Below are 12,212 nucleotides of genomic sequence, written 5' to 3'. Positions count from 1 at the left end.
GCCAATGAAAGGTACAGCCATAGCTGTTACAAAGTGGACAAAGTCACCATGGGCAAGAATGGCCTGAGAAAGAAGGAAGATGAGATCTTGGATCTGGGACTGGAAAAATGGATGCAATTTGGTTAAATGGAAAGAAAGATTAGATTAAAACATGATTCTCTCATGTGTTCAGCTCTTTAAATATTGCTCCAAATCCATGCCTTCTATTTACTGAATGTTGCTTTCCTTGAACACTTGGTTAGTTGTATTTTTCCCCCTTGTGCATTTTGAAGGCTAAGATAGGAGGGGGAAAGGATTTAGAGAAAGGAAGAATGAATAAGGTGTTATAATTCAACACTGATAGAATTTTCTGCAATGATTGGAAGGTTCTATTCTGTGCTGTCCAATACCACATGTGGCTACTGAGCAATGAAAATGTGGTCAGTGTGACTAAGGAAATGATTATTTTTCATTTCATTCATTTTATTTTAAACATTGTTAATATCTACTAGATTGGAAAGCACAGCTCTAACCACTTAGCAAATAACCCATACACACCCTAGTAATGGTGTAATTACATATGAGTGATTCTATTAACCTAGATATGGGGGGCACTCATTTGGGGGTGCATGGGCTTACTGAATCAGGGGTTGGAGCACCGACTCTACAAGGGTTTATTCTTATTGATTGATGCAGTGCCTTTAGGCACATTATCTCATTTAATCCCATAACAACCCTGAAGAAGGTAGGGTGGAGATGATCATCCCCATGAGACCCGGTAAATTTCAGTAATGACATCATGGCCCTACCGCAGATAAGGGTGTGGACTAGAGGCCAGGTGTTTTTCCTCCTAGTTGGAAGATTTTTTTCTAAGGGGACAGCATGGGGAAATGATCTCATGCTATTAATGCCCGCTGTTCACAGCCTGCGCCTCTCAGATGAAGAGGTGCTCTGCTTCACGTCTCTGCCCTTTTCCTATTGGACTGTGGCTATTTTATTCCCTTCCCACTACCTTGATTTAGGCAAAAGGGATGTTTTTGAAAAATTTATTTATATGTTCAAAATTATGTATTGAGCACTATGCCTCAGGCACTGTTCTAGATTTGGGGATATAGCTGTGAACAAGCTTTCTTTCTTGTGGAGCTGACAATTACGATGGAGGGAGATTGGTAATAAATTGTGTATGTACTGAATTGTATTAACATTTCAAACATATTTTAAATATACCATGGCATACATTACGCACTGTCCAATGTATCTTTTGTGTAAATATGGACTTGCACTTCAAACAAACTTCCTGGCCAGCTGAAATGTGGAAATACCTTTCAATTTAGTCTTTTAACATGTGTTGAGTGCCACCTATGTGCAGAGTTAGATATTGGGGACTTCAGAGAGATGCAGAAGAAAGAGCAGACAGAATCCAATCTTAGGGATTTCCCAGTCCGGTGAACAAGGTAGTCCCTTCCTTTGCGAACTCCAAGGCTGTAGGAGCCAGTAGTCTAGTCTGGGAAGGCAAATAACTTCACGATCCACTTACAAAGGGGAATCCGAAGGACATGTATAATGAATCCAGTCTAGACTGTTGGAGTCAGGCAAACCGTCCTCCTCTCTCAATGATGGGGAACAAAAAAGGGGACACCACAGGAGCTGCTGTATGTCCCAACAGCCAGGAGGAACCCAGGGGCAGCCCCTCCTGGAATATTGTTATCCTGGCAAGTCTTCTGAATAAGATGGGATTTGAGGTGCCGCTGCAAGAATTAAGAACTCACGGGGAGGATGGGCTGGGTGGGGCCATTCCAGATAGAGGATGCCTCCTGCCGGCACTGGGCAATGAAGCAGTCTTAGGCACAAGCCTGGGCAATAATCTCCAACGCAAACCCAGTTTGTGTTGCAGAAAAGAGAGGGGGGCCAGTGTGGGGTGGTCTTGGACAAGCCCTGTTCCTGCGGATGACCAGGGAAAGGAGAGGGTCAGAGATGTTGTGGGTGAGTGGGGGCAGCCTGGGCGGGGTCCTTCCCAGAGCACCCGGGTTCCTTGACAACTATTAAGGAAGTCAGGTGAGAAAGGGTTAAGTGTGCCCCTCCACCGCCCCCAAATGCTTTCTGTGTTTGAAATCCTTCAGGTCTCCCAAACCCTCTGGCTCCCAGCCAGGCGGGCATTGTCCGGGGAGCGGTTGTGGTTGCTGGAGCTGCAGTGCAGCCTTTGTTGTGGGGCTACCTCCAGGTTCCCTCTATCGCCCTGGCTGGGGCCACAGACTGCGTGCCCAGAGTGGGGAGGTGCGGGATGCTCGCCCCTCTCCGTCTTCCTGGCTCTCCCTCCAGGCCTCCGGATGACCACATGACCAAGTGGGCTTGAGGCCAAGCCACAAGCTACAAAATGCAGCCCCTGGAGTGAGCAAGCAGCATTTTCGCTGGCAGTCTGGACCACGGGCAGCTAGAGCCTCGGCCGAGCAGCTAGCCTCTTGGAAAGAGTTCGCCGCTGCCACCGGAGGCGCTGAGGCCAGCTTGGCGGCGCTGCCCGCGCAGGGGTGGGAGGCTGAAGGCGAGTGGAGGCGGAGAGCACCCACGGCTGGCCAGCCTGCGGTGCGGCCCAGGAGCCCCGCAACCTCAGCGCCCACCCTCCGGCACCAGCCGCCCCTCGCGCCTTTCTTGGCCTGCGGGCGCTGGGCCTCTCCGCCTCCCTGCCCCCTGGCCAGGGCCGCGGCGTGGTGGCCGGAGGAGCAGCATGAATCTGCGGTTCTGCGTGCTAGCACTCCTGCTGTTGTGGCTCTCCCTGACTGCGGTGTGTGGAGGTGAGTGCGCTCCTCCCACTCGCCCGCGCTCCCCTAGCCGCTCTCCGCCTGCCGAAGCCCGGCACCCTCAGGGCAGGAGCAGCTACTGGTCGGCGGCACCCGGCAGTCAACTGACAGGACGCCTCCCTGGCTAGGGACCAGCCGGCTGCGGCCTCGGGCATCATCCGCCCTGCGTCTTGCCCCTGCTGGCCGCTGCTAGCAGTCTCAGGCCCTCAGGGCCGCAGGAGTGCACCCCGTGTCCCGCGTCCCATGTCCCACATGGTGGAGGGTGCTAGGGGCCATATCCCGCTCCTCTCATGGATCAATGCAGGGCACTGACCTGAGCCCGGTGGGCTAGGCTCCCGCCTTGAATGTTTTTGGCCCCTGAAGGTTAGGAACTGCTGGCCTGTACCGAGGCACAAGCCACTGGGGATGATGTGCCAAGATGCAGACGTGACACTAGTTGCATAGGCTGGAGAACGCGGAGGGGACAATGACAGGGAGCCCAGCTGTTGCTCCCTTCAGCTTGCATGTGACCAGAGGCAGCCTCCCCATGGCCTAGCCCAGCAGGGCCAGGCCAGGCTGGTCTACCTTACCCCAAGGTCCTGTCTGGTCTGTTCTGCTCCTGCACAGGAGGCCCACAGACTGTTCTTCCATATCCTGGCTCAGGCCTCCCCTCTGGCCTAGACATAGGCATGTTTCACCTTAGTACCCCTGTCTTCAGGCACTAAACCAGGAAAGCGTGCCTGACTAACACCTCCATTCAGCTCAGGGAAGGGGAGTTCTTTTGCCCCCATCTGCACCACACTCCCCACCTGGCATACTTGGCATTGGTGCTCCCTTGCCCTCCCCAAACCTGTTCTCCACTCATGACCCAGCAGCCCCAGCCTGGCCTGCCTGGCCTCTGTGTCAGTGTCTCCTGGGGCTGCCAGTTCCCACCTCTACCTGCCACAGTCCTGTGATCTGGCTGTCACTGCTGCCTGCCTGGCACCACAGAAGGGAAGGCCAAGACCAGGTAGACTAATGCCAGTGCCTGTGCTGGAGTCCCAAGGAGGTTGGAGCAGAGGGGAGGAGAGGGCAGGGCAACAAGTTTCCTAGAGGAAAGGCAAAGGACCCCACTTGGTTCCAGACCCTCCAGAGCAGGAGCATGGTCTGCAGCCCAGGAGCCTCTGAGGGGCCTGGTGGGGCTCCACCTCTCTCTCTTTGTAGGCCTCCTCCTTTGTCAGCTCTTGTCCTTTGGCACTGCTCTGGCCCTTGCTTTTTAGGAAGGTATATCGGTTGGGTGTGGCATCACACTGCCATCACCAGTGGTCTTCCTCTCAGGGCCTGAGTGCTGGGTCAAGCCACTTCTTTGGTAAGAAGGGAGCAGGCTTTTTCCTTAGAAATTCCTAGTCAGACAGGCAATGGCAGGAAGAGAGCAAGAAATATGAATGAAAGGAACCACCTGGGTCTGCCCTCCATGAGCCTACCATCCATGCAGTTGGCAGGACAAGATAGCCACCCAATACCATTACTGGCAAACAGTCCAAGGTGGTGCCTTCAGGGAAGAAAGAGTGGCTGCAGAAAGGACGTCCCAGAGGAAGCTGGAGCTACCTGATCTGCATACCTGGTGCTCCCCCGGAGGCCAAGTGACCACCACTAGAACCCTTTTGGGGTCCAGTTGTTAGGGCAGTACTGGTAAAGGGGAGAGCTGGTTAGGGAACACTGTGTCTGGCCCAGACCCTGACACTTCTTGCTTTGATTCACCCTTCTTCATCGTATCATCTATCTTCACACTCTGACTTGGGTAAATTTGTTGCTCTCACATTTTGCTTAAGCCTAGCACAGGAAACTTCCAAGGCTCCCACTGCCACTTCTCCACCCCATGACCTCTCCTGGAGCTGAGGAAGGGCACCTCTGTACAGGTGGCAAGCAGCCAAGGATCCAGGTACCCTTGCAATCTTCCTCCTGCCTTCTGTCTTGGGTCAGAAATAGGATCCCCAGAACCATGTTACCCTTGGCTCAGACTTGCATGCTTTTCCCACACAGAGTCCCCAGTGAGAGTCCTGGGCCTGAAAACCATGCTTCCTCCACAACACACTCTGTCCTGACTGGGAATGTCCCTCCTCCCCCACACAGCACACACATACTCCTCCACTGCCTCTTGACCTGGGACGCACTTTGCTCTTCTGAGTCTGAGAGTTGCTGGGCTGGGGCCAAGTGTCCCTTGGTCTTTGTCTGAGCACCTCTCTTTCTCTCCTTCTCCTCCCCCTTCCCAGCCCCGGCTCAAAGCCTGCAGTCACAGTGATAATGTGAGGACAGCCTACTATACCCCTTCTGCTCAAGGAATGGGAATCACCACTCCATCCCCAATCCCTATGTGCTAAGCACCCATGTAACCTGAGTCAGGCCTCACAGGGTGGCAAAGGAGTAATGCAAGTGAAGTGGAGGTCCAGGCTGCAAGGGCAGCAAAGCTGGCTTGGGAAGATCCCTTAGGGCACTGTGGTGGGGGGCCAGGCAGATAAAGGAAAGGGGCCTCATCCTGGAGACACATGCAGCACACCTGAACAGTCGAGGAGACATAGGCAGCAAGGACCCCACCAGAGCACTTGTGTGGGCTTTAAAAGCAATCACAAGATAGCCTGGGTGACTAGAGGTGTGTCATTCCTGGTGAAGCTAGCTTGTTCCTGAAAAGTCACATGTACCTCTTTGTGCATTGGCAGACTTGGAATCTAGGCTGTCTGAAAATCAAACCCTGCTTACCCCTGAGTGGTTCTCGGTGTGGAGATGCTGGAGCTTCATTGCTAATGGTGTTTTGGAGAGCAGTGGCTGCAGTCCCTCTAGGCTGGAGATTCTTTGGGGAGTTGCCCCAGCCTCCCTTTAAGTAGCAAATTAGTTGGAAGAAACTATTTAAGTGCTCTGAGGATGGCCCCATTTCTAAAGGGTATTCTTTTGTACAGCCAGGACATCTGTGGTGATGAGAATCAACAGCCTCTAAAAGTCTCTTTGGACAGGATAAAGCCTGGGTGTCAGCTTATCTTAGGGTGAGCCAGACTCAGAATCAAAAGTAGGAAACAGGTGGGTGATGTGATCAGGGTGCAGGAGGAGCTGCAGACTTCCAGCTACAAGGACAGTGAGCCCCCTACCCTATGGGATGCAAAATGCCAGGGCTGCTCTTCAGGGCATGGCTGAGAGCTCAGTCAGGTCAGAGTAGTTCTTCTCTGCAGACTTAAGAGTCTAGATGTCTCCCTGGTGAGAGTGTGAGCCACCGTCCTTGTTCCCCATCCTGGTTCTCGGATTCCCCTCACTTAGAGCTCTTCACCCCTAGCCCTCCCTCCCTGACTGCCACCAACACTCACAGTCCTGGGTACTGAGCATATGGAGATGATACCCCCCACCATTTTGGCACCATGCCTCTCTTCTCCATGTCCACTGTATCCTTGGGGCTGTAGCCTGTGCCATTGCCCCATGCCCACCTTACCCCCAGTAGTCAGCAGGGATACGAGAACCAAGGCCTCACTTACATTGTCAAGGCCGCTAGGGTCCTTCTCTGTGCCTGGCCACACTTTCAGCACAGTCCTTCTGTCCCTAGTGTTTATTTGCTACTGATTCCTCATCAGCATCATTTTTATCACCCTTAGTGAGCTGGGAGAGTTTTGAGGGGATCCCAAAACATAAGGAAGAAGCTGAAGCAGCTGGGGTAGGGGGTTTAGTGAAGATTCTTCCCTCCTCTCCCTTCCTGGCCCAGCCCCTTTACTGATGGCACCAAGAGGGTAGCTCTATGAAAGATGGAAGTGGCCTCCTGCCCCCCATCCATGCCTACAGATCCAAAGTACAAATCTAATTGGTGTTTTACTTCTTATTAGGTGATGGGTTTAGGGGAGGAGCTGACATATTAATCCATGCTGACCAGACACATGAGAGGGTGACTGGTAAATAGCAGGGTTGTAATTGGTTTGTGACTTTTCTCGGGGAAGGAGGGTGGAGGACTAGGGTGTGTGTCAGTGTGCGGCAGGTGTGCATGTCTTAGAGGAGAGCAGCAGGTCCCAGGACCCTGGGTAGGGAGGGCCCTAAGGACCAGGAGGAGGATAAACACCTAGAAATTGTGTGCAAGTGGAGGAGGAATCACAAGAGGAGCCAGGAAGGAACCAGAGCATAGGGATGCCGGAGGCAGGGGGGAGGGAAAGGAGGAGCCATCAAAGGCATGACTGGGGGCTAACAGCCAACAGGGGTTTATATGGAAACTGTGGACTAGTGGTATGGATTCCTGGATGGATGGAACAGGGGCTTGAGGGACAGGGATACAGCTGAAGATTAATCTGATGTTGTCAGGGGAGAGAGACTGGGATTCCTGATCGCTGGCCTTGGAAACCATATTCCTGCAGGCCAGCCCCATATTGGGCATTGCACAAATACCCTGCCTCTCCACCTCTTGCCCAACACCATCTCAACACATCCTCTTCCTGCTTCCAGCTTCCCTTGGCTGGACTGCAGCCTCCACAAGAGCCGGCCCATATGCCTTTTCCCTTATCGCACCCAGGAGCACCCAGCACCACTTGGATTCTGTTGCCAGAGCTTGGGCTTCTACTCTAAGCGAGATGTGGACAGATGCAGAGCAGGACCCCAGAGAGCAGAAGAGAAGTCAACTGGAATTGAAATGGATGGAAATTACATCAGACATAGGATGGGAGTATGATCTGGGGATGAACAGAGATAGGGCATCTGGTGGGGATGTGCCAAATGCAGCAGCCCAGCACCCTCCTTATGCAGACTTACTGCTTCAGGTAGCCATTCACTCACTTATTCACTCATCCAATTAGGTGATATTTACTGGCCTCTAAATCTGGTCACAGGCTGAGTAGAACCCAGCATAAGGCACATGTAAGAGGCAGAGGACACTCCCAAACTTGCTCACAGAGAGGCCACAGGAGAAGTGAGCCCCAGGAATGCCTAACCACTGATGAGATGCCAGGGGTGAGGTATGAGATCTCCAGTACTCAAAAGTGGGTTACCTGCAGAGCAAAGGACGTGGGAGTATAATGACCTGATGTTCCAGATTGGCTTGAAAATACTTCAGCAAAGAGAAAATAAAAGGGATAACAAAAACATATGAGACTCCATCTGGATGACTTGAGGCTGGGTGATGGGTACGTGGTAGTGGGGGCATTCATTTCACTTAAATGTTTTATGTTTAAGTGCATCTGTTGCAAGGGTGCAATGGGGGCTTATTGGCTGCTCTGCCCCAGCCACGTACAGGCATCATGCCCCAAACTGCACCCCTTAACGATGTTCTAAACAAAGAACAAGTTTGTGCCTGCCCAAAACATAATGGAACTGTCAAGAGGACATCAAGTTAGCTCCAGAAATAGCAAGATGTGAGTAGTGAGTTCCATTTGCCCCAGGGCAGTGTAAAAATTGCAAATTGTTCTCAAAATATTAGACAAAAACAAAGAATAGCTATGAGGAATACCATCTCATGGAGAAATTGTCCCCTACCAAGGGCTTATGGTCTGTGGCCACCTGCCCATTCACATCAGCCTTCCTGCTAACAGTCTTTCTCCTTCCTACAGGGCCCCTGCTGCAGCCTTCTGCTGGGAAGGGGCTGGAGGAAGGCAATATCCGCCACTTGGTGCAGCCTAGAGGGACAAGGAATGGACAAGGATCATGGCAGGGAGGTCGGAGGAAATTCCGCCGCCAGCGGCCGCGCCTCTCCCATAAGGGCCCCATGCCTTTCTGAAGCAGGTACTTGAACCTCCTGGTCAGTGGGCAGCGTGGAAAGGGAGGGGGAGGGGCAGCCTGGAAGCTGGGTTACCCTGTGCTTATCACTGGCCAGATACCTGCCCCGAGCAGTCCTGGCACTATACACAACATAGGGGCTTACAGAGCACCTGTCTCACCCCTTCATTTTACAGAAGAGGAGACTGAGGCTCAGAGAGGGGCTTGGCACTCCAGGCAAATCTCCTGGTTCCTCAGGAGTTGGGTGCTGGCTACCCCCACACTGGGGTTCAATAGGCTGGCCTAGTTGGAGAGTTCTAGAAGTCCTGAGGGGCCTTGATGAGCTAGGGAGGGGTGCCCCAGGGCATGCCTACAGGTGTGCAGTGTGGATCCTCACCACAGAGGGGGAGGGGATCAGAGAGCCTTGAGGGGTAGCAGGCAGAGAACTGGAAAAGAGTTGCCTAGAGCATGGAAAGGAGAGAAAAATCAAAGGTGGCAGCAGAGAGAGCACGGCCTAAGCCTGTCCCTGAGGCCTGGTCGGCTGTCTCTCCCCATGTAGCCAGGACAGGGTGGCACCAATTCAGGGGCCTATTCAGGTTTAGGGTTGTGGGGAGGAGGCAGAATGAAGGCTGTTTCCTCTCCTTTCCCTAATGGTTCCTTTGACCTAGGTATGTCAATGACTTCTCTCTGGTCATTTTTGTCTCTTTAGGACTGAAGGGGCCCTCGAATACCCACCCCCTGCACTTATCTCTACTCCATAGATTGGTCTGCTTTTCTGGAGCCCTCACATCCATTCGCCTCTCATCTTGCACCCGTCCTAGCTGCTGATGGTCCTGGCTCTTCTCACCCACCAACCTCCCGGAATGGTGTGGTCCTGCCTCTAGTTCATGATTCCCTTTCTCTCCCAAGGACCCACTCAGCCCTTCTTCCTGGCCCTTACCCCGACTGACTTTGGAGACCCAGCATTGGAAGGCCGTCCTTCTCCCCTGCTCTAGTCTCCACCTCTCCCACCTAGTACCCCAACCCTTCATCCAGCCCTGCCTTCCTCAGGTTTGCCCTGGGAGCTGTGTGGAAACACTCATTTCTTCAGTAGGCTCCAGCAGATCCCAGGTTTTTGTGCTAGTTCAACCCTTCAGCCAGCCTCCAGAGGGAGTAGAGAGATGCACAATGAGAGACTCTGGTTGGAGGCCAGGGGCATTGGGATGCAGACAGGGTGCCTTGGGGGGCATTGAAGTGGGAAGCTGGTGCTCTGGTGAAGGGAAGGGGTGAAGCATTGGAGAAGAGGAGGAACAGCTCTGTGGCCTCTTCCTCATCCCCATGTTTGGCCTCGTTAAGGGAGAGGTGAAGGAGAGGGGCCATGAAGTACTTTGTCACTTCTCTCGCCTTCACTATGTCTTCTAACACTCCCCTCAACTCACTTTCCACCCCAACTTACTCTGCCTCCTCTCCTGCTATTTCAAGCTCTAGGTCAGGAGGGGGGGGTGCTGGGCCTGAGGTGGCTCTATACCCTCCAGGGAGCAAAAGCCAAGCAGATGGAGTTTTTGCCAAGAATTACAGACTATCAGAGCCAAAAGGAACCTGGCAGATCACTTAGTTTCCCCTCCTTATGCAAACTCTTGCAAAAACAGAGGCCTAAGAGGGACAGTGACCTGCTTAGGGTCACTGCAGAGCCTGAATGAGGACTCAGTTCTCCTAACTCCCATTTGATGATGTCCTCTTCCCTCTTGATGTCTTTTTAAAACACATTAAGTGCCTTTTCCCGGGTTTGGGGCTGGGAGGCAACTGGGAGGGGAGAGGCAAGCTGGCTGTGAACTGCCCCATGGTGGGGGTGGCATGGGGAGAGAGCTGCTCCCACCTCCCTGGCCTACCCCTGCTGGTCCATTGCCTAAACTGGGCTGAAAAGTTCCTTAATGGACCTGCTGACCCCATTTCTTCAGCACTCCCAGACCCCTGGTATTTTCTTAGGGGCAGCTAGGCACCGAGACTACCATTCCAACCTCAACAATGTTTTTCAGGAGCCGAGAGGTAGCCTTAAATAATTAAACTCAATAGTCTTCCCTTAATGTTGACTGGATCTTCTTTGCCAGTGGCCTTCCCTTGGGGGAGGAGGAGAGAGAGAAGAAGGAGCAGAGGAAGGAAAAGAGAGGAGGAAGGAAGGAAAGATGGGGGGAAGTACAGGTCTGAGCAGGCTTCCTTCTCAGAGGCCTCTCAGGAGGGAGAAAAGGGAAGACAAGAGTCTGATGGTCACCTAAGTATGTGTGGGGGTAGGGGGAGTTAGGGTCCCCCCATTCTCACAATAACCCCGATGTTGCCTGCCCACCTCTCCTCCTCACCTCCGCTGCTGCTAATGCTACTGCCCTGCTGCTGCTGCTGCTGCTGCTTCAAGACCCACCCTGGGGAGCCAGGCTGGGTACCCGCCTCCCCCCACACCCCTCAGGCTCAGAATTGGGGCTGACCAGAGTCCAGAAAAACTCTTCTGCCACTGATGCCCCCACCAGGTGCTGGGCCTTCTTTTCCCTCCTCCTCTCTGCATCTCCTGCCTCATCAGCTGTCCAGCCCCATGGGGAAGAGGGGAAAGGGGGACAGCGCAGGGCAGCTGAGGGCAGTTGGGGGGGCTGGGGAGCTTTCTTATTTAAAGTGGGTGTGTATGATTCTTATACTAATTTATGCAAAGATATTAAGGCCCTTTTCATTAAGAAATTGTCCCTTTCCCATAATTGTGTTCACTGTGTTTGTAAAGATTATTCTGTGTAAATATGTCTTTATAATAAAGAGTTAAAGCTGACAATTTGCCCTTACTCTTGGAGGTCATCTTCAGGAGGGGCATTCCTATCCCCTGAGGTCTATGGTTGTCCCCATGTCCATATATTGCACGTGTAGGGCAGTACGCCTGCATCCCAAATCAGTTCCAGGTCAGATTGCCACAAACTCAAAAAGGAATCTCTGTACTTACTGGTTCAGATAAAATTCAGTCTACTTTTAAGTGTTTTGGCATCTGTTTGGGTGCCCTGATTTCTTTCTTTTTTCTTTTTTCTTTTTGCAGTGTCATTTAAAGGACTTTTAGAAAGCAATTATTTAAGAACATTCTGGTTAAAGGTGGGGATAGCTCCTAAAAATTGTTTTGTATTCTTGGTGGGTGTCTTCTAATTTTATCTACATTTGAACACTTTCAGGACTTTTAAGCCAGTTTGCCTTTCTTGAAAAATGTTATGTTTCCTGCAATAAACACATTTTGTAATGACTTTGTATGTATCATTTTATGTTCCACAAAGCAGAGTTGCTTGATGAATGAGATAGCCTGAAAAATAAAATGCAAGGAGTTCGATACAACTCTGCCCCATCTGTCTCACTTCTTCATGCTTGTCAAAATGTCAATGCCTTGCTAAACAAAGGAACATTGGGTACATGCTAATTCAGTTAATCAACTCGTTAGGTGCACACGGGTCAGCCGATGTTTATGGTGCTAAGTTAAACCCAGCAAACGGGGTGGGGAGGTGATCAAAAAAGTGCGTTCTATAAATCTTGTGGGAAAGTCTACAGATTTGACAACTGTTTAGTGCTAGAAATATACAATTTTAAGAGAAGATCTTCAGACAAATTTGCTAAAAAGTCATAAAACTGCTCAATAGGAGATAAAATAGAAAAAGTCATCCACAAGCATACAAAAGCATACAAGCATACATCATCAACAGACTGTGACAGAGAGACTTAAAAATCTGACATTATGTTGGAAGTGCCTCTTAAGAAAATTGGTACAAAATGCCTCTTTTC

At 51.6% G+C, this 12,212-nt stretch overlaps 1 protein-coding gene across 1 annotated transcript; it reads left to right on the top strand.

Moving 5' to 3' along the window:
• The first annotated feature begins 2,562 nt into the window (after nt 1-2,562).
• Nucleotides 2,563-9,286, top strand: APLN (apelin). The gene is made up of 3 exons (XM_019732209.2): nt 2,563-2,768; nt 8,297-8,468; nt 9,151-9,286. The coding sequence occupies exons 1-2, from the start codon at nt 2,702-2,704 to the stop codon at nt 8,461-8,463; spliced, it is 234 nt and encodes a 77-aa protein (XP_019587768.1). The 5' UTR covers nt 2,563-2,701; the 3' UTR covers nt 8,464-8,468; nt 9,151-9,286.
• The last annotated feature ends 2,926 nt before the right edge of the window (nt 9,287-12,212 follow it).

This window comes from Rhinolophus sinicus, chromosome X (genome assembly GCF_036562045.2).
Source record: "Rhinolophus sinicus isolate RSC01 chromosome X, ASM3656204v1, whole genome shotgun sequence".
Classification (NCBI taxonomy): Eukaryota; Metazoa; Chordata; class Mammalia; order Chiroptera; family Rhinolophidae; genus Rhinolophus; species Rhinolophus sinicus.
This window is presented reverse-complemented; position numbering and strand designations above follow the sequence as displayed.